The following is a 26,978-nucleotide window of genomic DNA, read 5'->3' on the forward strand; positions in this document are numbered from 1 at the left end:
GTCCTTTGGGGAGTTCAGCAGGAATATGAGGTACACCAAAGTCATGTGAACAGCATATAACGTGGATATACCGAATAAGGCCTTTTTACAGATTTAGCATTTTTCTATTAAGACATGTTGGAGATGCCGGTATTATTCTGGTTTTAGAAGTGTTCTTTGGACATGTATACATCGCATTTGAAATCTGCATCTCAATCAGGGTTATATCCGGTGACTGGCACATTATATTCCAATAAATTCCAAAAGACTAGTTTTAAAAGCATATTAGGTTGTTGTGCAAATGGACATCAAGTTGTTCAGTTTGTGGGCGTGGGGTTAGTAGGCTTTCTCTCCAGGTCTGAACCTGCTCAGGGTCCTCCTGATGGACTCACGGAGCTCCTTGTTCCTCAGACTGTAGATCATCGGGTTCAGGAAAGGAGTCAGAGTGGAGAACACCACAGCCACAATGATACGTTCCTGAAACAAAATCAGATAAAAATTTAGTTTGAAAAAATGTTATTGAACACACACAGATTTACTGAGGAAACTTGGACTTTCTCTGCACTGGGGGCAACAATGTTGGTCAGTCTGTGGTCCAACACTTTCAAAACTGACATTTTCATATATTTATAAAATCCCCAAACGGCCATCAACATGATTGCTCCTATTTTGGTGACCATAGAGCTTTTTGTCCAGTAACCTTTTAATCACCAAGGTTATTAGAAGTCATCCTGACTGACAGATGACGATCTGATTAATGGTTGTTGAGGAATCTGAACCAAAACCAGAAAAATCCGCCACATGGTGGAGAGGTCAGGGAATCACCAAAGTTATTAGGATACCCTGGATATCTGAACCACATTTCATGGCAATCCTTCCAATAGTTAGTCTAAGATTTGATTGCTTGTTTTTAAGGCCTTAAATGGTTTGGCGCCACCTTATCTGGCTGATTTCTTATGTCACCGTTCTCCAGTCAGAACCAATCAGCTGCTCTTGGACGTACCGAGAGCAAAGCTAAAAAATACGATGGACCCTTTGCAGTGGGCGCCCCAACAACCTCCCCGTGCATATTAAGCTGCACAGACCCTTCAAACGTTTAAATCGCTGCTTAAGACGCACCTTTTATCTGTAGCTTTAACCTTCGTTAACCTGGATTCTGATGTTTTAAAGTGTTATTTGTCTTTCATGTGATTCATTTTGGTTGTGGTAATTTTTACACTTGTTCTTTATGTATTTGACATCGACCCTGTTCAACACTTTGGTCAACTGTTGTTGTTTTTAAATGTGCTATTGACATAAAATTGACATTGAGATTGACAATAGTTTTTGAGATATTTCAGATATAGATAGATAGATAGAAAAATAGATAGATAGATAAAGGAAATACTACGAAACAATATACATACCTACAATATACATGAAATGATAACAGGAATAAAATACAAGAACAAATCTTTGTATACATATATACATATATATATATACACTACCGTTCAAAAGTTTGGGGTCACATTGAAATGTCCTTATTTTTGAAGGAAAGGCACTGTACTTTTCAATGAAGATAACCTTAAACTAGTCTTAACTTTGAGGAAATACACTCTATACATTGCTAATGTGGTAAATGACTATTCTAGCTGCAAATGTTTTTTTCAAATGTTTAAGGTTTTTGGTGCAATATCTCCATAGGTGTATAGAGCCCCATTTCCAGCAACTATCACTCCAGTGTTCTAATGGTCCAATGTGTTTGCTCATTGGCTCAGAAGGCTAATTGATGATTAGAAAACCCTTGTGCAATCATGTTCACACATCTGAAAACAGTTTAGGTCGTTACAGAAGCTACAAAACTGACCTTCCTTTGAGCAGATTGAGTTTCTGGAGCATCACATTTGTGGGGTCAATTAAACGCTCCAAATGGCCAGAAAAAGAGAACTTTCATCTGAAACTCGACAGTCTATTCTTGTCCTTAGAAATGAAGGCTATTCCATGTGAGACATTGCTAAGAAATTGAAGATTCCTACAACGGTGTGTACTACTCCCTTCAGAGGACAGCACAAACAGGCTCTAACCAGAGTAGAAAAAGAAGTGGGAGACAAGAAGATAAGTACATTAGAGTCTCTAGTTTGAGAAACAGACGCCTCACAGGTCCCCAACTGGCATCTCATTAAATAGTACCGCAAAACACCAGCGTCAACATCTCCAGTGAAGAGGCGGCTGCGGGATTCTGGGCTTCAGGGCAGAGTGGCAAAGAAAAAGCCATATCTGAGACTGGCCAATAAAAGAAAAAGATTAAGATGGGCAAAAGAACAGACATTGGACAGAGGAAGACTGGAAAAAGTGTTGTGGACGGATGAATCCAAGTTTGAGGTGTTTGGATCACAAAGAAGAACGTTTGTGAGACGCAGAACAAATGAAAAGATGCTGGAAGATTGACTGACGCCATCTGTTAAGCATGGTGGAGGTAATATGATGGTCTGGGGTTGCTTTGGTGCTGGTAAGGTGGAGATGTGTACAGGGTCAAAGGATTCTGAATAAGGAAGGCTAGCACTCCATCAAGCAACGCCATGCCATCCCCAGTGGACAGCGCTTGATTGGAGCCAATTTCATCCTACAACAGGACAATGACCCTGAACACACCTCCAAATTGTGCAAGAACTATTACGAGCAGAAGCAGGCAGCTGGTATTCTATCGGTTATGGAGGGGCCAGGCGGTCCCCAGATCTGAACCCCATGGAGCTGTTGTGGGAGCAGCTTGACCGTATGGTACCAGGAAGTGCCCATCCAACCAATCACACTTGTGGGAGCTGCTTCTGGAAGCTGGGGTGACATTTCTCCAGATTACCTCAACAAATTAACAGCTAGAATGCCAAAGGTCTGCAATGCTGGAATTGCTGCAAATGGAGGATTCTTTGACGAAAGCAAAGTTTGATGTAAAAAAAATCTTATTTCAGATACAAATCATTATTTCTAACCTTGTCAATGTCTTGACTCTATTTTCTATTCATTTCACAACGTATGGTGGTGAATAAGTGTGACTTTTCAGGAAAACACAAAATTGTTTGGGTGACCCCAAACTTTTGAACGGTAGTGTGTGTGTGTATATATTATATATATATATATATATATATATATATATATATATATATATAATATATAAAAATCAAGTGTTAAATTGTTTGAAATACCTATTTCTATCTATAGAGCCACACTAATAACGTGGGAAGTTCAAATCCTGCACTATCATTTAATTTAACACTACCATCTGATATTTGTGTGGTCATTGTCATGGTTTCCAATTCAACAACACGCTTGGTTGTCTCCTTTAGCGTCATATAACACGCTTGGTTGTCTCCTTTAGCGTCTTATAACACGCTTGGTCGTCTCTTTTAGCGTCTTATAACACGCTTGGTCGTCTCTTTTAGCGTCTTATAACACGCTTGGTCGTCTCTTTTAGCGTCTTATAACACGCTTGGTCGTCTCCTTTAGCGTCATATAACACGCTTGGTTGTCTCCTTTAGCGTCATTTAACACGCTTGGTTGTCCTTTAGCATCATATAACACGCTTGGTTGTCTCCTTAGCGTCATTAACACGCTTGAACACGTTCAGAGTGAGAAGGGTTGGGTGGACATATGTGAGAAATGTATTAAAACAAAGGCAATAGTACTTCTACCCCAGATGAAAAGTTCCCCACCCGGTAGGAGATGTATACAAACGAGGTCATGCTGTAGGAGGTGGACACCACAGTCAGGTGGGCGGCACACGTCCCGAAGGCCTTCAGCCTTTGAGCAACACTCATCCTCGATATGGAAATACCAATCAGGATATAGGATGTGAGGATGAGGACTCCTGTGGTGAGAAGCGACACTATGGCGAAGGAAATGGACACAATGTTATCTGGCGTGGTGTCGCCGCAGACCAGCCGCCTCACAGACGACGGGTCGCACCAGGCATGTGTTATTACATTCGGGCCGCAGTAAGTCCGCTGCCAGGTCATGAAAGTGGACGGCAGCGAGCAGAAGGTGCCGAAGGCCCAGGCTCCTATGATGAGGAGCAGCCGGACGGTCCGGGTCATGATGGCGGTGTAGCGCAGCGGGTGGCAGATGGCCACGTAGCGGTCGTACGCCATGACGGTCAGGATGGCGTATTCAGTAACTGCTAGTTGAATGACAAATTGCCTCTGGAGGAAGCAGCCCGGGACTGAGATGGTGTTCACGTCTATCAGGAAGCCGGAGAGCATCTTGGGGATGTTGGTTGCGGTGTAGACGATGTCCACAAAGGCGAGGTGGTAGAGGAAGAAATACATCGGAGATTGGAGCTTCGGATCAGTCGACGCCTGCAGGAGAAGGAACAGTTGCAGTGATTAGGAAATGAAGAGTAATTACAGGAAGATCCGCCAGATGTCCCTCACTCTCCACTTTCTTTGAGTTGACATTAAATCAAATAACCATCGCATTGAGCAACATTAACTTCAACGTCTCAGCACTTTTAAAGGCTAAAAATGATTTTGAAATTTTAAAGTGCTAATATGATGCTTTTTGTTTTTTTCCCTTTCCTTCATTGTGTTATATATCTTTTTTGTGCATGTTATAGGTTTACATTGTGGGTCACTTTGTAACAAACGTTATAATGCTCGCCTAGCTGCTAGGGTGGCATGCCCTCATACTCTGCTCCTGACTGGCTAGTAGTCCTTACCTAGGTACTGTCAGACCCTCATGCTCTGCTCCTGACTGGCTAGTAGTCCTTACCTAGGTACTGTCAGGGCCCTCATACTCTGCTTCTGACTGGCTAGTAGTCCTTACCTAGGTACTGTCAGGACCCTCATACTCTGCTCCTGACTGGCTAGTAGTCCTTACCTAGGTACTGTCAGGACCCTCATACTCTGCTTCTGACTGGCTAGTAGTCCTTACCTAGTACTGTCAGGGCCCTCATACTCTGCTTCTGACTGGCTAGTAGTCCATACCTAGGTACTGTCAGGGCCTCATACTCTGCTTCTGACTGGCTAGTAGTCCTTACCTAGGTACTGTCAGGACCCGCCCTCATACTCTGCTCCTGACTGGCTAGTAGTCCTTACCTAGGTACTGTCAGGACCTCATACTCAGCTTCTGACTGGCTAGTAGTCCTTACCTAGGTACTGTCAGGGCCCTCATACTCTGCTCCTGACTGGCTAGTAGTCCTTACCTAGGTACTGTCAGGCCCTCATACTCTGCTTCTGACTGGCTAGTAGTCCTTACCTAGGTACTGTCAGGGCCTCATACTCTGCTCCTGACTGGCTAGTATCCTTACCTAGGTACTGTCAGGACCCTCATACTCAGCTTCTGACTGGCTAGTAGTCCTTACCTAGGTACTGTCAGGCCCTCATACCCTGCTTCTGACTGGCTAGTAGTCCTTACCTAGGTACTGTCAGGGCCCTCATACCCTGCTTCTGACTGGCTAGTAGTCCTTACCTAGGTTCTGTCAGGACCTCATACTCTGCTTCTGACTGGCTAGTAGTCCTTACCTAGGTACTGTCAGACCCGCCCTCATACTCAGCTTCTGACTGGCTAGTAGTCCTTACCCTGTAGTGCGCATTTGCGACTCCCTACAAACATTGAACAGAAGTGAGATGTCTCACTCTGTAGTAAAACAGAGACCTAAACACACAGGGTGAAAACAGGATCTGCAGCAATGTGCAGAACAACAAAAACATGGTGTTTTATGAAAATTAAACCATGTAAACCTGTTCTATTACAACTTCAAAATACAATTATGAACCTGAAGATGAGCAGCATATGGGCGCTTTTAGGAAAATTTGGATCACGTAACCGGGCGGGCGTGCTTGGTTCTTTTGGGGAATGATTGAAGATTTATTTTTGATGATTAAGATTTACACTTAATAATATCTTTACGGCATTTCCTCTCTAACATGTACTTTTTGTGACCTATTGGATTTGCTATGGACCAAATACACACGGCAATACAGTGCTAAGAGCCAATTACGTTTAATCATGTATCCAGCTAATAAACCAAAGAAGGCTTTGTTTTGTACCACAAGATGATCATGCTGTTTTCCTCCCAGGATGACGATGTAGCCCAGAAGCAGGATGATAAAAACTATCATCTTTTTCTCTCCAAGGCGACGAAGCCCTCAATGATGAAGAAGTCACGCCGTCAGACTTCAAGTGCCGTTGACAACGCTGGATCTGTGATTGGTCAACGAAGGAGGTGTGAATCTGGAGACAGGGCGAGGAAAGAGACGCGTCAATGGACATCAGAAGACAGAGAGGAAGTGTGTTATTATTCATATTTTCATCACCATATTCATGAAACTGTAGAAAAAGATTGTGTTGCAATACATGTTAAAGACACTAAGCCAATAAACACATTCATAAAAATTATTAACTGCATTCATTAAGTTATCCGTTTGCTCAACATGTGTATGTGTGTACTGTATCTGTGTCCTAATGACTATTTAAGTTACATGTTTGTAGTACAACATAACTTTATATCAAAATAATAGGAAAACATTGTATGAAAGTATTGCATTTTTTGTCCTACAATATCCTACATATCCTACAATATCTAAAATATCTACAATATCTACAATTTCCAACAAATTCCACCAATATCTACAATTTCCTACAATATCTACAATATCTACAACAATATCCTTCAATATCTACAATTTCCCCACAATATTTACAATTTCCTACAATATCTACAATACCTACAATTTCCTAAAATATCTACAATATCTACAATATCTACAATATCTACAATATCTACAATATCTACAATATCTACAATATCTACAATATCCTACAATTTCCTACAATATCTACAATATCTACCAAATCCCACAATATCTAAAATATCTACAATATCTATAATCTCCTGCAATATCTACAATATCTACAATATCCTTCAATATCTACAATATCTACAATATCCTTCAATATCTACAATATCTACAATATCTACATTTCCCACAATATTTACAATTTCCTACAATTTCCTCCTACTCGGATTTAATGAGCCATTCGCAGTTTCCCTGTACCGGCCGTGTGTACTTAGACTTGCATGGCTTAATCTTTGAGACAAGCATATGCTACTGGCAGGATCAACCTGGTAGCCCTACAATATCCTACAATAACTACAATTTCCCACAATTTCCTTATATATCTACAATATCCTACAATATCTACAATATCTACAAAATCATACAATATCTACAATATCCTCAAATATCCTAAAACATCTACAATGTCTACAATTTCCTACAATTTCCTTCTACAATATCTACAATATCCTTCAATATCTACAATATCTACAATATCCTTCAATATCTACAATATCTACAATATCCTACAATATCTACATACCCTCAATATCTACAATATCTCAATATCCTTCAATATCTACAATATCTACAATATCTACAATATCCTACAATTTCCTACAATATCTACAATATCCTACAATTTCCTACAATATCTACAATATCCTACAATTTCCTACAATATCCTACAATATCTACAATACCCTTCAATATCTACAATATCTACAATATCCTTCATATCTACAATATCTACAATATCCTACAATTTCCTACAATATTTACAATTTCCTACAGTATCTACAATATCTACAATATCTACAATGTCTACAACATCTACTAGCATCTGCAACTCTTAGTTGAATTGATAGTTCGGATATCCAATGTCAACTAAAGTGATCCGGATTTGACAAAGTTCCACGGTCTGTAGGACATCTGTGTGAAAGCCAGCATGAAATAATATTAATTCATCAAAAACTTCTGAAGGTCTATATGGTTCTCCCAAGTTAAGTTAAGATCTTACACCTCAAATATGCTGCTTAAGAATCACTTATGATGCTATATAATGAACTAATAGACAGATAAATGTAGTTAACAGCGATGAGTGCAGGTAATAATTTAGTTATTAATAAAGTTGTAAGTGAAATGTGTTATTGCCTTTAGTCACTGACCAACCATTACACAGAAGAGATAACTAACTCAGACTTTAACATTATTACACCCCCACATCAACTTCTATGTAATGACATTATTCTTTTCTAAAATATTTCTGTAACTTTATAATGTATGATGACACTGTGAAGTTTGATTGCACTGGACATCATCACAACAGAATATCAGCCAATGAGCAGCATGAAAAGCCCATTTACAGACCTCTGGGGCTTTTAGGTGGAAAATCCAACAAAAGCTCCATCTCTCCTCAGCAGACAGACTGTCAACAGACAACACACGCAGAATAATTACACTGCAAGCATTGAAAGCTTTGCATGTGACTTCAAAACATCAAATCTTCCTATTTTCCTTTTCAAACCACCTGGACATGGTTCACACGCTTTAAGATATCAGCATCTCACCTGAGGACGTTGCGCTGCTCCGTTTAATCAGATGAAAGTAGAACTTCATCCGAGTCCAAGTTTCCTTTTGAAGAGCAACTGACCTTTTTCTGATTATATTGGAGATCATTATGAGTGCCAACAACATTAGTTGCACAACGTGACATCAGATCCCCTTCATTAAAAACACAAGTTGTACACAGGATAGCAAAGAATACCAAAGGGACCTATTTTAAGTTGCCTCTGTGGTTTTAATCATCCACTGAAAAGAAACATCATTATCCTTGTTGCAAAGGTGAAACCTGCGCCTTTGTTTAATCTCCTAATTAAAGATTAATTATCAAAGCTAGTACTTTAATTGTGAAAAGTTGTAGTTGTTGCTTCTTTGGCAGAAGTTGGACAACACCAGTTAGTTTGGGTCACAACTTTGAGATTCCTCAAAGTTTCAGAGTAAATAAATGGTTTATTATAATATATTATAATATATATAACATAATATAACATGATGAAATCAATGGCCTGGGAATTACATTACGTTTAGGCAAAGCTCTCGATCTACCAGTCAGTGTTCGTTCCTACCCTCACGTCTGGTCCTGAAGGCCGGGTCAGGACCCAAAGAACCAGATCTTTTTCCTATTCTATTCCCTCTAATGTTTTTAAAACAATGGAAAGGCTTATGATAGAGAAACTCCATACTGATGTGGATCAATTGTTAGATAGATACCAATTTTGCGTACACAAAAAATTGTAGTACATGTGATGCCATATCAACAATAATGCATATTCCTCTGAAGCACCTTGAAAGTCCTGTTGCACATGACAGATTGCTGTTTGTTGATTTCAGTTCTGCCTTTAACTCCAACCAGATATCATGCTGAGGAAACTAGTTCAGTTAAATGTAAATCCTTTTTTAACCCTCATGTTGTCCTCATGTTGTCTTCATGTTGTCCTCATGTTGTCCTCATGTTGTCCTCATGTTGTCCTATATCAATGTTCTTTTTAATCCCCCAAAATAACATGATTGATTCCAACGCTCTTTGCCAAGTACAAATCTCTACTTTCATTCATTTTGGGTCTTATTCAATTTTATAGCATTGTAAAACAAATGGAAGTGTTGTTGAAATAGTATTGAGTAAAAGTTGACATATTCCAGTCTGTGATTATCATCAACATCCATTCCTTTAATTTTGGTCTCAATAATTCCTAATTTCTGCTTTTCTAACTCAAACATTAGGTATAATTTCCTATGAATGAGGTTTATTGACCGTAAATTCCAAAAATAACTGTAAAATGAAAGTTAATAAGTTAGTGTTACGTAGTGTTGAACGTCAAAAAAAGTGACAAACCTTGGAAAGAAGATAAAGATAAAAACATAGCGCCAACAAAAGTGTTGATTTTCAATTTTGACGGGAAGACAACACAAGGGTTAATTAGGTGGTGTCACTCTTTCTTGTCAAACAGGCCCCAGCAGGTGAAGTCTAACTCCATCCGATATGACAGCGTGCAGCACTGGCGCCCCCCAAGGGTGTCTCAGTTCTCCCCTCTTGTTTACATTGTACACAAATGACTGCATTAGCTCTGAGCCAAACCAACATATAGTAAAATATTCACTTTTTCTTACGTATTTGTCTCTTTTTTTAACACTTTTGATGCTTTTTTTTCAATGTTTGTCACTTTTTTTGACGTTTAACACTACGTAACACTAACTTATTAACTTTAGTTTTACAATTGTTTTTGGAATTTATGGTCAATAAACCTCATTTATAGGAAATTATATCTAATGTTTGAGTTAGAAAAGCAGAAATTAGGAATTATTGAGACTAAAATTAAAGGAATGGATGTTGATGATAATCACAGACTGGAATATGTCAACTTTTACTCAATACTATTTCAACAACACTTCCATTTGTTTTACAATGCTATAAAATTGAATAAGACCCAAAATTAATGAAAGTAGAGATTTGTACTTGGCAAAGAGCGTTGGAATCAATAATGTTATTTTGGGGAATTAAAAAGAACAATGATATAGGACAACATGAGGACAACATGAGGACAACATGAGGACAACATGAGGACAACATGAGGACAACATGAGGACAACATGAGGACAAAATGGGGACAACATGAGTGGAATCAGTCATGTTATTTTGATTTCCTTGTTTATTGCATGCCTCTCATCCATTTCACTTCTTATTCTATTTCCTTCTTATGTAATGTAGAAGTTATATATTCCAGGTAATCTGTTTATTTCTTGGCATATCTTAGTATTTTAGGGGTGCAAATACATTTCCATAACTTTAGTCTGAGTGAGTTGTAAATATAGAGGATCAATTCAATCAGTTTAACATTTGGATTACGTTAGAATGAATTAGGTTTTTATTAATTTCTTATCATTTATTCTGTCTGTAAGAGCATGAAAAAACCTGGAAAAATTATGGAAAAATAGAAAAGTGTTAGGCCTGGAGAAGGAATCATCTGTGAGAGTTTTGGATTTTTCTAAAAAGTTATACTTTATTGATCCCGGAGGGGGAAATTACAATGTTTTCACTCTGTTGTTACACACATTAATCTTCCATATAACCTTTTAATGTAATATAATAAACTCTGAATGTAGTTTTTGTATCTGTTAATAAAAGCTCTACACTCTAAGAAATAAATCTGTAAAATAACAGAAGCATAAGCTCATTACCCAGACTTTCTACTGTAATTAAAAAATTGAATTTTAAAGTTAAATAACTGTGTCAGTGGTAAAATCATAACACTTTCTGTTATATTGTAAATTAACCCTCGTGTTGTCTTCCCGTCGACCTGAAACTTTTTTCAGTGATTTAAAAAAACAAAATGTTTTTTTGTGTTTTTTTCCTGCGTTTTTGAAGCTTTTTCCAACATTTGTCACTTTTTTCAGTGATCTTTGGTCATAGTTCTAATATATAATTCTTTTGTAAATGGGTCAATTTGACCCCGTGGACAGGAGGGTTAATAGAAATATACCTGGGAATCATGTACAAGGGACAATTTCTGTTAAAATGTACAGTCGTACAGCTGAACAGTTACAGACATTTCTTAGTGCGGTATATGAAACATTGAGATGCCATGTGAAATCTGTGCAATAAACACCAGTAATTTCTGAAAAAACTCATTAGTTTTTATCTTTATAACTGAAAAACCACCTGTGTTCTCTTAATTATGTGGCAATAGTATTTTAAATTGAACTCCAAAGCCCAGAATCCTTAGTGCTAACCTTAATGATTATCTTATACAAGGCCTAAAGTACAATTACCTGACAATGAAATCATTAATGTTAACACAGGGTTCCCACATATTTTCTTTGACCGAAAATCAAATTCCAATGACCATACAGAGCTAAACACAACAGTCGTCAGAGATCAGCTCGTATTACTGAGCTGTATTTTAAAAGGTGAACATGCACTCTGTCTCTGTGGAGCACCTGAGTCCATATTATATGATGCACGGATCAACATACACACAAAAAACAGTCTTAAATTCTCTTTACAATGACGTGCAATACTTTCTTGAAATTCAAACTGGACAGGAATCTCCGTATCTCTTTGGACTGCAGACCGTAGATGATGGGGTTCAGGCTGCCGGGGATGATGTGGAACAAAATGATGCTGAGCTTCCTGTAGGGTGTGTACTGAGGGAAGCGATGCAGGACAATATTAGCCAATCCACTGACCAACATAAGCAGGTACACCGTCAGATGAGTGCTGCAGGTCTTCAAGGCTTTACTGTTCAGAGTCTTATTCTTACTGGTCCCACAGACCACTGCGATCTTAGTGTAGGTAAGAACCGTGCTGCCTATAGAGCCTGAGAACAGAACTACAGTGAAAACGAGGCCATAGATGTTATTAATAGACACATCCTCGCAGGAGAGTTTGAACAGAGAGGCATTGTCACAGTAAGGGTTTGTGATCAGAGTCCTGCATCGGTTCAGCCGGATGGTCAGACCGAGCAGAATCCCAACCATCACTAAGGCCACCCCCCAGGCAGAAACTGTCAGCTTCATCACCATTTGGTTGGTCATTATGGCAGCGTAGCGCAGGGGATCACAGATGGCCACGTACCTGTCAAAGGCCATAATCATGAGCACCGTGAGACTGGAGGTAGCAAACATGTGTGAGATAAAAGCTTGGACCACACATTCATAATAACTGATGAGGCGCTCAGAGGGGGGACGCAACAAGTCCAACATTAACCGAGGAACCATGATAGAATTTCCAAGCACATCGTTAAAAGTCAGGTTGCAAAACAGCAGATACATGGGCTGGTGGAGGTTTTTGTCAATGAAAACCAGAACAGCAATGCCAACATTTGCAATTATTATGAACAGGTAGGAGAAAAGGAAAAAGAAGAAGACAGGGTGTGTAGACTCTTCTGAAACAATTAACCCTCCAGCTGGAGGGTGTAGCTGTTGTAGGTGTAGTTCTCCATCAACCTGAAACAACAACACAATGCTGGAACTGGAACAAGTAGTTTAGGAATCAAGACACCACAACACTAGTGTGCAAACAACAGATAACCTGCAGCCTTCCCCAGATATCAATATGACAGAACATATGCCAATATGGATAGTTCCTTATTTGTTTCATGTTATTTTTGGAGGTGCATCTTGAAAGCAGTAACAGTTACAATTGTGAGAAACAGTTGAGCTCGGTAATGCTACTCTGGGGTTTCTTCTTTCCGATCTTCTCTTCCTTGTGTCTCCAGCTCATTGCTGATTGTCGCCACTCAATCGACTTAGTAATATTTTTATAGACATGACTTTGTCTGCAGGGGAATCACATGCCATTACGTCAGGTGATGCAACGTTAAGACGTTGTTATGCTGGCTATGGCAACTGTCAACAAGACTCAAATGTTGTTTCCTTGGTTAACTTTTATATAGACCTTAGTGGTCCCTAATACTGGATCTGAAGTCTCTTTATATAGACCTTAGTGGTCCCTAATACTGGATCTGAAGTCTCTTTATATAGACCTTAGTGGTCCCTAATACTGGATCTGAAGTCTCTTTATATAGACCTTAGTGGTCCCTAATACTGTATCTGAAGTCTCTTTTATATAGACCTTAGTGGTCCCTAATACTGTATCTGAAGTCTCTTTATATAGACCTTAGTGGTCCCTAATACTGTATCTGAAGTCTCTTTATATAGACCTTAGTGGTCCCCTAATACTGTATCTGAAGTCTCTTTATATAGACCTTAGTGGCCCCTAATACTGTATCTGAAGTCTCTTTATATAGGCCTTAGTGGTCCCCTAATACTGTATCTGAAGTCTCTTTATATAGACCTTAGTGGTCCCTAATACTGTATCTGAAGTCTCTTTATATAGACCTTAGTGGTCCCTAATACTGTATCTGAAGTCTCTTTATATAGACCTTAGTGGTCCCTAATACTGTATCTGAACTCTGTTTTGTATAGACCATAGTGGTCCCCTAATACTGTATCTGAAGTCTCTTTATACAGACCTTAATGGTCCTCTAATACTGTATCTGAAGTCTCTTTATATAGACCTTAGTGGTCCCTAATACTGTATCTGAAGTCTCTTTATATAGACCTTAGTGGTCCCTAATACTGTATCTGAAGTCTCTTTATATAGACCTTAGTGGTCCCTAATACTGGATCTGAAGTCTCTTTATATAGACCTTAGTGGTCCCTAATACTGTATCTGAAGTCTCTTTATATAGACCTTAGTGGTCCCTAATACTGTATCTGAAGTCTCTTTATATAGACCTTAGTGGTCCCCTAATACTGGATCTGAAGTCTCTTTATATAGACCTTAGTGGTCCCTAATACTGTATCTGAAGTCTCTTTATATAGACCTTAGTGGTCCCTAATACTGTATCTGAAGTCTCTTTATATAGACCTTAGTGGTCCTCTAATACTGTATCTGAAGTCTCTTTATATAGACCTTAGTGGTCCCTAATACTGTATCTGAAGTCTCTTTATATAGACCTTAGTGGTCCTCTAATACTGGATCTGAAGTCTCTTTATATAGACCTTAGTGGTCCTCTAATACTGACCAGGGGAGCACGCCAAAAGTGAACCCAAAGCGAAATGGTGGAGAAGCAAACATCAGGACACTTCAACAGGTGTGAGCCACATGGTCCGTGGTACGTTGCCGCTGTAAATATCCCACAGCATTAAAGTGCCATCTGGTTTTATTTTCTGTAAAAGCTTGTAAAACATCAACAGTCAATATGTGAACACCATTCCTTTTCAAGAAAAAACTGGGCTATTAGAATATTTTTACTGCAGTGAGGTCACTTGAATGTTCAAAATGTTGTAGGACCATAAATAACTAACTAAAACATAACACAAATCTTCCAGATAAATATTGATATCACACATACAGCAATGCCACACGTGCATTTGTGTTGTCTAACAGTTATATATGTATATATAAAAAAAAAAATCCCCCTCTCACCCCATGTGGGGTGGTATGTGTCATCCTCAAGCTCGGGTCCTCTACCAGAGGCCTGGGAGTTTGAGGGTTCTGCGCAGTTTCTTAGCTGTTCCTAGGACTGCACTCTTCTGGACAGAGACCTCTGATGTTCCACCTGGAATCTGCTGGAGCCCCTCTCCCAGTTTTGGGGTCACAGCCCCCAGTGCTCCGATTACCACTGGCACCACTGTTGCTCTTACTTTCCACATCTTCTCCAGCTCCTCTTTCAGCCCTGGTATTTCTCCAGCTTCTCGTGTTCCTTCTTCTTGATGTTGCTGTCGCTTGGGATCGCCACATCTATCACTACAACCCCCCCCCCCCCCCCACTAATGCCCCCCACTACTGCCTTCTTCTGCAACTTCTCCATCAACACCATGTCTGGTTGGTTAGCCATCAGCAGTTTGTCAGTCTGGATCTTGAAGTCCCACAGGATCTTAGCTCGGTCATTCTGGACTACCTTAGGAGGTGTCTTCCATTTTGACCTTGGGACTTCCAGCCCATCCTCGTGGCAGATGTTCCTGTAACTATGACAGCTACCTGGTTATGGCATTCAATGTACGCTCTTCCTGCCTACACCCTGCTGTTATGTGCTGTACTGTCTCAGGGGCATCCTTGCACAGTCTGCACCTGGGGTCCTGCCTGGTGTGGTAGACCCCGGCCTCTATTGATCTTGTACTGAGTGCCGGTTCTTGTGCTGCCATGATTAGCGCCTCTGTGCTGTCCTTCAGTCCAGCCTTTTCCAGCCACTGGTAGGATTTCTTGATATCAGCCACTTCTTCTATTTGTCTGTGGTCCACGCCGTGCAGCGGCTTGTCCCTCCATGACGGTTCTTCCTCTACCTTGTCCTCACCTTCGGGTTTCTGCTGCCTGAGGTATTCACTAAGCCCTTCATCTTTGGGGTCCATCTTTCTGATGTACTCCTGGATCTTTGTTGTCTCATCCTGGACAGTGGTCTTGACACTCACTAGTCCTCGGCCCCCCTCGCTACGCTTGGTGTACAGTCTCAGGGTGCTGGATTTGGGGTGAAACCCATGCATTGTGAAGAGCTTTCTCATTTTGATGTCAGTAGCCTCTATCTCCTCCTTTGGCCAGTTTATTACACCAGCGGGGTATCTGATGACTGGCAGGGCATATGTGTTGATGGCTCGGATCTGGTTTCTCCCGTTCAGCTGACTATTCAGGACCTGCCTCCCTCTTTGTAGGTATTTGGCAGTTGCGGTCTTCCTTGCTGCCTCCTCATGGTTTCCATTAGCCTGTAGCACCCCAAGGTATTTGTAGCTATCCTGAACATCTGCAATGTGGCCTTCTGGTAGTCCAATCTCCTCAGTTCTGATCATCTTCCCTCTTTTTGATACCATGCGACCACACTTGTCCAGTCCGAACGACATTCCAATGTCGTTGCTCCTATGTCGTAAATCCTGGTGGTGTGGATCAGTGAGTCGATGTCTCGCTCATTTCTGGCGTACAGCTTGATGTCATCCATGTAGAGGAGGTGACTAATGATTGTTCCGCTTCGGAATCGGTATCCGTAGCCAGTCTTTGTGATGATCTGGCTGAGGGGGTTCAGGCCTATGCAGAACAGCAGCGGGGATAGTGCATCGCCTTGGTATATGTCGCACTTGATGGTGACTTGTACAATTGGCTTTGAGTTGGCTTCCAGACTTGTTTTCCACAGCCTCATTGAGTTCTTGATGAAGGCTATTAGTGTCCTGTTGACCTTGTACATCTCCAAGCATTCCAGTATCCATGGATGTGGCATTGAGTCGTAGGCTTTCTTGTAGTCAATCCAGGCGTTGCACAGATTGGTCTGCCTGGTCTTGCAGTCTTGAGGGACTGCTCTATCCACCAGTAGCTGGTGCTTGGCTCCTCTGGTGTTACTGCCTTGTCCCTTCTGGGCCCTGTGCATGTATTGAGCCGTGTGCCTATTCATCTTAGCCGCTATGATGCCTGACAGGAGCTTCCATGTTGTACAGAGGCAGGTTATTGGCCGGTAGTTGGATGGGATTGTTCCCTTCTGGGGACCCTTCATGATCAGGATTGTCCGTCCTTGGGTTAACCATTCTGGGGGGGTCCCATCCATCAGCAGTTGGTTCATTTGTACTGCCAGGCGTTCATGGAGTGCAGTTAGTTTCTTCAGCCAGTAGGTGTGGATCATGTCAGGGCCTGGTGCTGTCCAGCTCTTCATACCTGCCACTGGATGTCTGGATGTACCCTGCCACTGGATGTCTGCCGTTGTCATGGTTACTGGTTCTTGTTCTGGGAGGTGCTGTGATCTGTTCTTAGATCCACTAGCCACTGAGCATTTGTGTGCCGATGTTAGAACACTGAGCCAGAAGTTGTTTCTTTGTCAGTGTTGATGATGGGTATCAAAGCAGCCATATATCCAGTAGTCTCTGCATATAACCCCTCTCACTGGGGTTGCTTGTATAGTAGCATCGCATCAGATCCAGGTTTTCTGCTCTAGTCCATGTATGTCTTGTTCCAGTAGCCCATTTCTCATCAGGTTGCCCTGGTTCCCAAGCAACTGACGCGGACCTTGTTAACCCGAGCGACGTCCTAGCCGGTATGGCTCTTGTGTTTATATATATGGAGTCATTCCGTGCAAAAATTAACATATTTAACGTTATAACTCATATAAAGGACAACTTATTAACATTTCTTACACACAGTGTATCAATCTTGCATGTAATTAATAGCACAATCACCCCAAAAACTCTGGGCTTCTTGGCTGGATACAAACCCTTCTGTAAGGGACAGGAAGACAACAAAGACATCCGCAGAACGGGGACACTATTAGCTTTTAGCTCCAAAAGGCAGTATGTTTCTACTAGTTATAGTCATAAAGTTATTTAGTTATAAATCAGAAGTTACATTTGGCGACCTCAGAAGGGGTAAAAAGGCCCAAACTGGTCTACGTTGGCTACAGCGCCCCCTAATGGCCGATCTTCATCAAATTGGGTCCAGAGCCTCAGAACAACATGACGGACAAGCTTCACAAGTTTTGTGTTGATGGCATTTACTGTGCTAGAGATATCCCAATCGTAAATTTCCCTTTGAAATGCATTGAGTTATTAGCCAAAAGAAATAAACATTGGTAATAGCGCCCCCTAATGGCCGATCTTCGCCTTTATTGGGACAGAGCATCGTAGTGGGATGGTGAACAATCATCTCAAGTTTTTGCTGATTACATTCAATTTGGCGGAGATATATGTGTGTATAGCTAGCTAGGAAAATTAGTTTTGTCGTCAAATACGTTAACGTAGCAAAATTCTTTCAATATTCTTTGGTCAGGTCCATCTGGAGATGCTACGTACCGGTTTCGTGCAGATCGGTCGCACGGCCTCGGACGAGTTTGGTTTAGCACATTGCACGATATCGTGAAAAAACGTTTAACACTCGTGTTGTCTTAACACTGTTGTTGACGCTTTTTAATCAATGTTTATAACTTTTTATTACGTCTTTGTCCGTTTCTCCAGCATTTTTTTCAGTGTTTGTCATTTATTTGATGTTTTTTGACTACGTAACACTAACTTATTAACTTTAGTTTTACAGTTATTTTTGGAATTTATGGTCAATACACCTCATTTATATGAAATTATACCTAATGTATGAGTTAGAAAAGCAGAAATTAGGAATTATTTAGACTACAATTAAAGGAATGGATGTTGATGGAAAATCACAGACTGGAATATGTCAACTTTTACTCAATACTATTTCAAAAACACTTTAATTTGTTTTACAATGCTATAAAAGTGAATAAGACCCAAAATTAATGAAAGTAGAGATTTGTACTTGGCAAAGAGCGTTGGAATCAATCATGTTATTTTGGGGAATTAAAAAGAACATTGATATAGGACAACATGAGGACAACATGGGGACAACATGGGACAACATAAGGACAACATGAGGACAACATGAGGACAACATGAAGAAAACATGGGGACAACATGGGGACAACATAAGGACAACATGAGGGCAACATGAGTGGAATCAGTCATGTTAGTTTGATTTCCTTGTTTATTACATGCCTCTCATCCATTTCACTTCTTATTCTATTTCCTTCTTCTGTTATATAGAAGTTATATATTCCAGGTAATCTGTTTATTTCTTGTCATATCTTAGTATTTTAGGGGTGCAACTACATTTTCCATAACTTTAGTCTGAGTGAGTTGTAAATATAGAGCATCAATTTCAATCAGTTTAACATTTGGATAACATTAGAATGAAATAGGTTTTTATGTATTTCTTATCTTATTCCGTCTGTACAACATGAAAAACCTGGAAAGGTTATGGAAAAATAGAAAAATGTTAGGCCTGGAGAAGGAATCAGTTTTGAAAGTTTTGGAAACGTCCCGGATGTAACATTAATAAAACAAATAATAATAATAACAATAATATTAGTATTAATCCCGGAGGGGGAAATTACAATTTTTTTCTCTGTTGTTACACGCATTAATCTTCAATATAACCTTTTAATGTAACATAACCAAACTCTGAATGTATTTCATGTATCTGTTAATAAAAGCTCTAAAATCTCTCGGGTGCGTGACAACATTTAGTTTTTCGTCACGTACGATTCTTAATTTTCTCATTCAAGCATGAAAGCCGGTTTCAGCAGGGCTGTAGTACTCGAGTCCTGGTCTTGGACTTGTCTTGGACTCGACTAAGGGGGTCTTGACTACAGCCCTGGGTTCCAGACTGATAGAGTAATACTTTCCTATTAAGACAATGTCTTACCTGTGTCTGTGTTTTTTTTTGTCACTTTTTCCATGCTTTTGGCGCTTTTTTAACATTTATTCTTGGAATTCATGGTCAACAAACCTCATTTATATCAAATTATACACAAGTTTTTAGTTAAAAAGGCAGAAATCACGAATTATTTGACTAATGGTTCAGATCAGAGGACATTGAGTGGATCTCAGACGGGTAGATGTCAAAGTTTAGTCCGGATACTGGTTTGAAACCATAAAAAAAAAGAATTCAAATTCTATAACAATAAATAAATAAAACATTCAGTGACATTAATCATTATTTACCTGAAGACTGTTGTATGGAATCATCCATGTTGTTTTGGGGCAATTTGATTGAAAGAAACTATGATTGTGAGTGGGCCCATGCAGTAGTCAACATCTGGAGTAGACTATGCAGTTGTGTTAGTGTTTAAGGTAATCTCATTGTCAGATCATTGTACTTTAGGCCTTGTATAAAGATAATCAGGGTTTAGGTTAGCACTGAGGATTCTGGGCTTTGGAGTTCAGTTTAAAATACTATTGCCACATAATTAAGAGAACACAGGTGGTTTTTCATTTTCTTGCCACAATTTACAGTTATAAAGATAAAACTGATGGTTTTTTTTCAGAAATTACACTGTTGGTTTTCATTGCACAGAATGCACACAGAAGGCATCTCAATGTTTCACACACCACAGTCGTCACAGGTCGGCTCTTATTACTCAGCTTTATTTTAAAAGGTGAACATGCACTCTGTCTCTGTGGAGCACTTAAATAATCCACGTTATATGTTGCACTGATGAATTTACAAAAATAAAATAAAACATTCTTAAATTTTCTTTACAACGATGGGAAATACTTTCTGGAAATTCAAACTGGACAGGAATCTCCGTATCTCTTTGGACTGCAGACCGTAGATGATGGGGTTGAGGCTGCCGGGGATGATGTGGAACAAAATGACGCTGAGCTTCCTGTAGGGTGTGTACTGAGGGAAGCGAGCAAGGACAATATTAGCCAATCCACTGACCAACATGAGCAGGTACACAGTCAGATGAGTGCTGCAGGTCTTCAAGGCTTTACTGTTCAGAGTCTTATTCTTACTGGTCCCACAGACCACTGCGATCTTAGTGTAGGTGAGAACCGTGCTGCCTATAGAGCCTGAGAACAGAACTACAGTGAAAACGAGGCCATAGATGTTATTAATAGACACATCCTCACAGGAGAGTTTGAACAGAGAGGCATTGTCACAGTAAGAGTTTGTGATCTGAGACCTGCATCGGTTCAGCCGGATGGTCAGACCGAGCAGAACCCCAACCATCACTAAGGCCACCCCCCAGGCAGAAACTGTCAGCTTCATCACCATTTTGTTGGTCATTATGGCAGCGTAGCGCAGGGGATCGCAGATGGCCACGTACCTGTCAAAGGCCATAATCATGAGCACCGTGTGGGACGTGGTCCCAAATACATGTGTTGTAAAAGCTTGGACCACACATTCATGATAACTGATGAGGCGCTCAGAGGGGGGACGCAACAAGTCCAACATTAACCGAGGAATCAGGATAGAGTTTCCAAGCACATCATTTAAGGGCAGGTTGCAAAACAGCAGATACATGGGCTGGTGGAGGTTTTTGTCAATGAAAATCAGAACAGCAATGCCAACATTTGCTATCATTATGAACAAGTAGGAGAAAAAGAAAAAGAGGAAGACAGGGTATGTAGACTCTTCTGAAACAATTAACCCCTCCAGCTGGAGGGTGTAGCTGTTGTAGGTGTAGTTCTCCATCAGCCTGAAACAACAACACAATGCTGGAACTGGAACAAGTAGTTTAGGAATCAAGACACCACAACACTAGTGTGCAAACAACAGATAACCTGCAGCCTTCCCCAGATATCAATATGACAGAACATATGCCAATATGGATAGTTCCTTATTTGTTTCATGTTTTTTTTGGAGGTGCATCTTGAAAGCAGTAACAGTGACAATTGTGAGAAACAGTTGAGCTCGGTAATGCTTACTCTGGGTGTTTCTTCTTCCGATCTTCTCTTCCTTGTGTCTCCAGCTCATTGCTGATTGTCGCCACTCAATCGACTTAGTAATATTTTTATAGACATGACTTTGTCTGCAGGGGAATCACATGCCATTACGTCAGGTGATGCAACGTTAAGACGTTGTTATGCTGGCTATGGCAACTGTCAACAAGACTCAAATGTTGTTTCCTTGGTTAAGTCACTTTCTGACGCTATTGCTTTTATTTTGAAAAGTCTGCATCTGGAAGTTTGAAAGGGAAGTTTGGGGTGTACTGGAAGTGAAGCAATTCTTCAACGTGCGTTTACTAGATACAAGGGGGGGGGGGGGGGCATTGTTTCAAAAATTAGTGGAATTTACATCTGCCGACCATATTTTATATTTTTTTGGGGGGAAGGGGGTTAATTGTAGATAACTACTAATTTCATACACTGCTTTAGTAAAAAATATTTTATGTATTATATACATATATATATATATATATAAAAATGTATTTTTTCATGTGACTAGTAACAGGTGGCTCTCACCTGAGACCATGTTGACGCACATGCAGGACGCCACAATAAAAGTTACTGTTGCATCCGTCTGGACATGTTGCCATGCCAAAGTTGCACTAAAGATTCAAGATTCAAGATTTCTTTATTGTGATACCACAGTACAATCCATGATGATGCTCTTTGCATTTGACAGGGATCTTTCCTGGGCCAGCCCCTGAATGGTGGACCATGGGAGCACGCTAAAGTGAACCCAAAGCGACATGGTGGAGAAGCAAACATCAGGACACTTCAACAGGTGTGAGCCACATGGTCCGTGGTACGTTGCCGCTGTAAATATCCCACAGCATTAAAGGGCCATCTGGTTTTATTTTCTGTAAAAGCTTGTACAACATCAACAGTCAATCTGTGAACACCATTTCTTTTAAGGAAAAAACTGGGCTATTAGAATATTTGTACTGCAGTGAGGTCACTTGAATGTTAAAAATGTTGTAGGAACATACATTAATGAACAAATAAATAAATACAACACAACATGAATTTTACAGACAAAGATTGATTTCAAACACACAGCAATTCCACACGAGCATGTGTGTTGTCTAACATTTATAAATACATATATGTATACACGCACCTAAAGGATTATTAGGAACACCTGTTCAATTTCTCATTAATGCAATTATCTAATGAACCAATCACATGGCGGTTGCTTCAATGCATTTAGGGGGGTGGTCATGGTCCAGACCATCTCCTGACCTGGTCAAGACCATCTCCTGACCTGGTCCAGACCATCTCCTGGACTCCAAACTGAATGTCAGAATGGGACAGAAAGGTGATTTAAGATATTTGGAGCGTGGCGTGGTTGTTGGAGCCAGACGGGCCGGTCTGCTCCGTCACTGGGATTCACACCCACAACCATCTCTAGGGTTTACAAAGAATGGAGTGAAAAGGGAAAAACACCCAGAATGCAGCAGTCCTGGGGGGGGGGGGAAATGCCTTGTTGATGCTAGAGGTGCGAGGAGAATGGGCCGACTGATTCCAGCTGATAGAAGAGCAACTTTGACTGAAATAACCACTCGTTACCACCGAAGTGCAGCAAAGCCACAACACGCACAACCTTGAGGGGGGGGGCTACAACGGCAGAAACCCCCCCGGTACCCCTCATCTCCTCTCTACAAATAGGAACAAGTGGCGACAATCTGCCAAAGCTCTCCAAACCTGGACAGTTGAAGACTGAAAAAATGTGTCCTGGTCTGATGAGTCTGGTTTCTGGTGAGACCTTCAGATGGTGGAGTCAGAATGAGAACCTGGATCCATCATGCCTTGTTGCCACTGTGCAGGCTGGTGGTGGTGGTTTAATGGTGTGGGGATGTTTTCTTGGCACACTTTAGGCCCCTTAGTGCCAATTGGGCCAGGTTTAAATGCCCCGCCTACCTGAGCCTGGTTCCTGACCATGTCCATTCCTTTATGGCCCCATGTCCCGTCCTCTGATGGTCCTTCTAGCAGGATAATGCCCCATGGCACAAAGCTAGCATCATTTACAACTTGTTTCTTCGACATGACAATGAGTTGACTGGACTGAAATGCCCCCCCCCCAGTCACCAGATCTCAACCTGGACTAAAATGGCCCCCCCAGTCACAAGATCTCAACCCAATAGAGCCTCTTTTGGATGTGGTAGAACGGGAGCTTCGTGCCCTGGATGTGATCCCTTAAATCTCCATCAACTGCAAGATGCTATCCTCTCAATATGGGCCAACATTTCTAAAGAATGCTTTCAGCACCTTGTTGAATCAATGCCATGTAGAATTAAGGCAGTTCTGACGGCAAAAGGGGTTCAAACACAGTATTTGTATGGTGGTCCTAATAATCCTCTAGGGAAGTGTATATATTGTGAGACATCCAGTGCAAAAATAAACATATTTAACATTATAACTCATATAAATGACAGATTATTCACATTTCTTACATACAGTGTATCAATCTTGCATGTGACAGTATGGATTATTTGCACAATGAACCCGAAAACCTCTGAACTTCTAGGCTGGATACAAAATCTTCTGTAAGGGACAGGAAGACAAGAAAGATGTCAGCAGAACGGGGACACTGTTAGCGTTTAGCTCCTAAAGACAGTATGTTTCTACTAATTATAATTATAAAGGTATGAAGTTATGAATCAGAAGTGACATTTGGCGACCTCAGAAGGGACAAAAAGGCCCAAACGGGTCCACGTTGGCTACAGCGCCCCCTAATGGCCGATCTTCGCCAACTTTGGGACAGAGCATCGTAGTGTTATGGTGAACAATCGTCTCAAGTTCTTTGCTAATTACATTTAATTTGACCGCGATGTGATAAATGTGTGTGGTAGCTAGCTAGGAAAATTAGTTTTGTTGTCAAATGCGCATACGCTAACGTATCAAAATTCGTACCGGGTTTCGTGCAGATCGGCCGCACGGCCTGGGACGAGTTTGAAAAAGTTGGTTTTGCGCATTGCACGATATGGGGAAAAAAACATTTAACCCTTGTGTTGTCTTCCTATGAAAATTGTATTTGAATGTGCAATGTACGGTTAAAGGGCCAAAACACGTTTTTTCTGCTGTAGCACAACCTAGTAGTGGAATTGGGTCAATTGTTGACCCTGAGATCCTTGCAGGGTTCTGGACCAGTCTTGAAAAGGCCCCCCAACGCCCCCACCCCAACATCTACAGCTGTAGTGGGAGTTTTAGGCGGAAAGGAAAAATAGCTTTGCTACCGCAGTTCCTACAGCCTCGGGCTTGGACCCCTAATAATCTATCACACAGATATGTACACTGTTACTACTACAGTTAAGTTAATGACCAGGTAACAATGAGCTGAAGAGTTAACGCCCTCTCATTTTCTCACTTTTTGTGACGGACTTGGACGTAGGTTAAGTGTTTGATGATGCTTACACGTAATTCTTTACTGACCAGTCCGTAGATAATGGGGTTAATGACTGGTGGGATGATGATGAAAAGGACGCTGAAGAACTTCCTAAAATTCTGAGAGATGGAAGGGAACCTTTGACTCGTAATCATGACCACTGAAGCAATTTGGTAGAGCACATACACAACAAGGTGCGATGCGCACGTCTGAAAGGCCTTACTTCGGATGGTGCTGTCAGCTCGGCCTCGTTTCACAGTAGCATGCAGGATTTTACAGTAGGAAAAAGCAATGATGAGGAAGACGCCTGTACTCAAAAACCAGGACATGGTGAGACCTAGAGAAAGATAAGGAATCATTTCAACCATCATAAGGTATAATGTAAAGCTTCCACCTAAAGAATGAAAGAACTAAGCAGGCCTGCCTTCTTGCATAATTCAGAATGCACTGACCATAAATGTCGTTTATAGGGGTGGGACTGCAGGCCAGGCCTAGGATACCACGGTTGGTGCAGAAGATGTGTTTGATGAAATTGCCACACAGCGGGGTATTCATGTGCCCTGAAAAGAGAACAGCAATAAGCAGCAGAGCGACCAACCAGGCCAGGGCGCAGCAGGAGTGCAGCCGAGCCGATGACATGATGCTGTGATACCTGAGTGGTTCACACACAGCAATGTACCTGCAGAGGGAGAACACTGTTAAAGATGTACAACCATCCGTAGCTTCATTCCAGTTAAAGATGTATGGTTACAAGATCTCAGCATCTCAACATGTTTGCATCTGACTCTGTATGCACTAGAAATGTCCTGATGTTGCTCTTTTTTAGGCTTTGCTGACATACAAACACATGAACCCAATTATCCTTTATGGCTGCAGTCGAGTCCACACAAAGTCAGCCAGGCTGCTGGAGGATGATTTTACATGGCAAATCTACTACTTTGTGGATTCTGTGCAAAGGTTAATAACCATTAAGGCATTATTCAGGACAAAAGGTTCAACTTATGAATGACAGTATTTAAAGAAACATTTTTAAGAAATTAAGACCTTTCTTATCCCAGGATACAGACTGGAAAATGTATAGGAGAGTATCCCCAACCCAGAGGGTTTATTAACCATTAATAAAACAAATTCAGCTCTAGTAACAAAACAACAGCACCAAATAACATCAGCCTGAACCAACAGTTAACAGCAGCAATCTGTAAAACATTGAAGCACTAAAGAACTTTTTTTAGATGAGTCATCTGAGTCAGTCTGGACCATTTAAGCATGACAGAAAAACATCTCTTATTAAGTCTCTGCATGTGCACATGAGTTCCATTACCTGTCATAGGCCATCACACCCAGAATGGTCTGCGCTGCGACGCCGTACGTGTGCACAGAGAAGGCCTGGGCGATGGCTGGGATGTAGGCGATTTTCCTCTGGCCCGTCAGGAAGTGTACCATGAGGCGAGGCAGCACCGCTGTGGCCCCAAACATATCACAGACTACCAGGTGACCAACCATTATGAACATGGGTCTGTGCAGGTTCTTGTCAATGACAATGACACACAGCACCACACAATTTGCCAACAGCATGACCATGTAGTTAAGCAGAGCCAGGAAGAAGAAGAAGGCGCCGTAGCCTGGTGGTACATAGAAGCCCTCCAGCTCGAAAATGATGGGCTCTGTGAGAGGAGTTACCATTGTTACGTTCTCCATCCAAAACAAGGCAGCTCTGTAAAAGAAAAGTTCATCAAAAGCTTCCCAACAGGTGACTCTCCAAGCATCAGAGATAGTGAAAATAATTATAGACTTGCAGTATAACAGGGTGTTACAATAAAATTCAAGTAAAAGGTTGTTGGCATCTGGCATTTGTCTCTTTGTAATTCTTAACTAAATTCACTAAATCACACAGTATTCCTGCAGTAGAACACACTACTGACCCTCAATGAACAGACGTCTCAGAGCAATAAAGATTTCATCAAACATAGAAACAACAGAAATGAAGGTAATGCCTATTGATCACAACATTATAAAGGTTCTTGTTG

The 26,978-nt window shown here is 40.9% G+C and overlaps 2 protein-coding genes and 1 pseudogene across 2 annotated transcripts; all 3 read right to left on the minus strand.

Moving 5' to 3' along the window:
- Positions 1-68: 68 nt before the first annotated feature.
- On the minus strand, positions 69-4,322 carry LOC116677773 (olfactory receptor 8K3; the record flags this gene model as incomplete). Its single annotated transcript, XM_032508033.1, has 2 exons — positions 69-456; positions 3,648-4,322. Coding segments are annotated over 2 exons (816 nt in total), but the record flags the coding sequence as incomplete, so codon positions are not given.
- A 7,518-nt stretch (positions 4,323-11,840) lies between these two features.
- On the minus strand, positions 11,841-12,796 carry LOC116677774 (olfactory receptor 146-like; annotated as a pseudogene).
- Positions 12,797-20,361: 7,565 nt separating this feature from the next.
- On the minus strand, positions 20,362-26,651 carry LOC116677775 (uncharacterized). Its single transcript, XM_032508034.1, has 4 exons — positions 26,273-26,651; positions 25,404-25,630; positions 24,934-25,288; positions 20,362-21,319 (listed from the first exon to the last, which is right to left on the minus strand). The coding sequence occupies exons 1-4, from the start codon at positions 26,647-26,649 to the stop codon at positions 20,362-20,364; spliced, it is 1,917 nt and encodes a 638-aa protein (XP_032363925.1). The 5' UTR covers positions 26,650-26,651.
- Positions 26,652-26,978: the final 327 nt, after the last annotated feature.

Source organism: Etheostoma spectabile, unplaced genomic scaffold, assembly GCF_008692095.1.
Source record: "Etheostoma spectabile isolate EspeVRDwgs_2016 unplaced genomic scaffold, UIUC_Espe_1.0 scaffold00005791, whole genome shotgun sequence".
In the NCBI taxonomy this organism is placed as follows: Eukaryota; Metazoa; Chordata; class Actinopteri; order Perciformes; family Percidae; genus Etheostoma; species Etheostoma spectabile.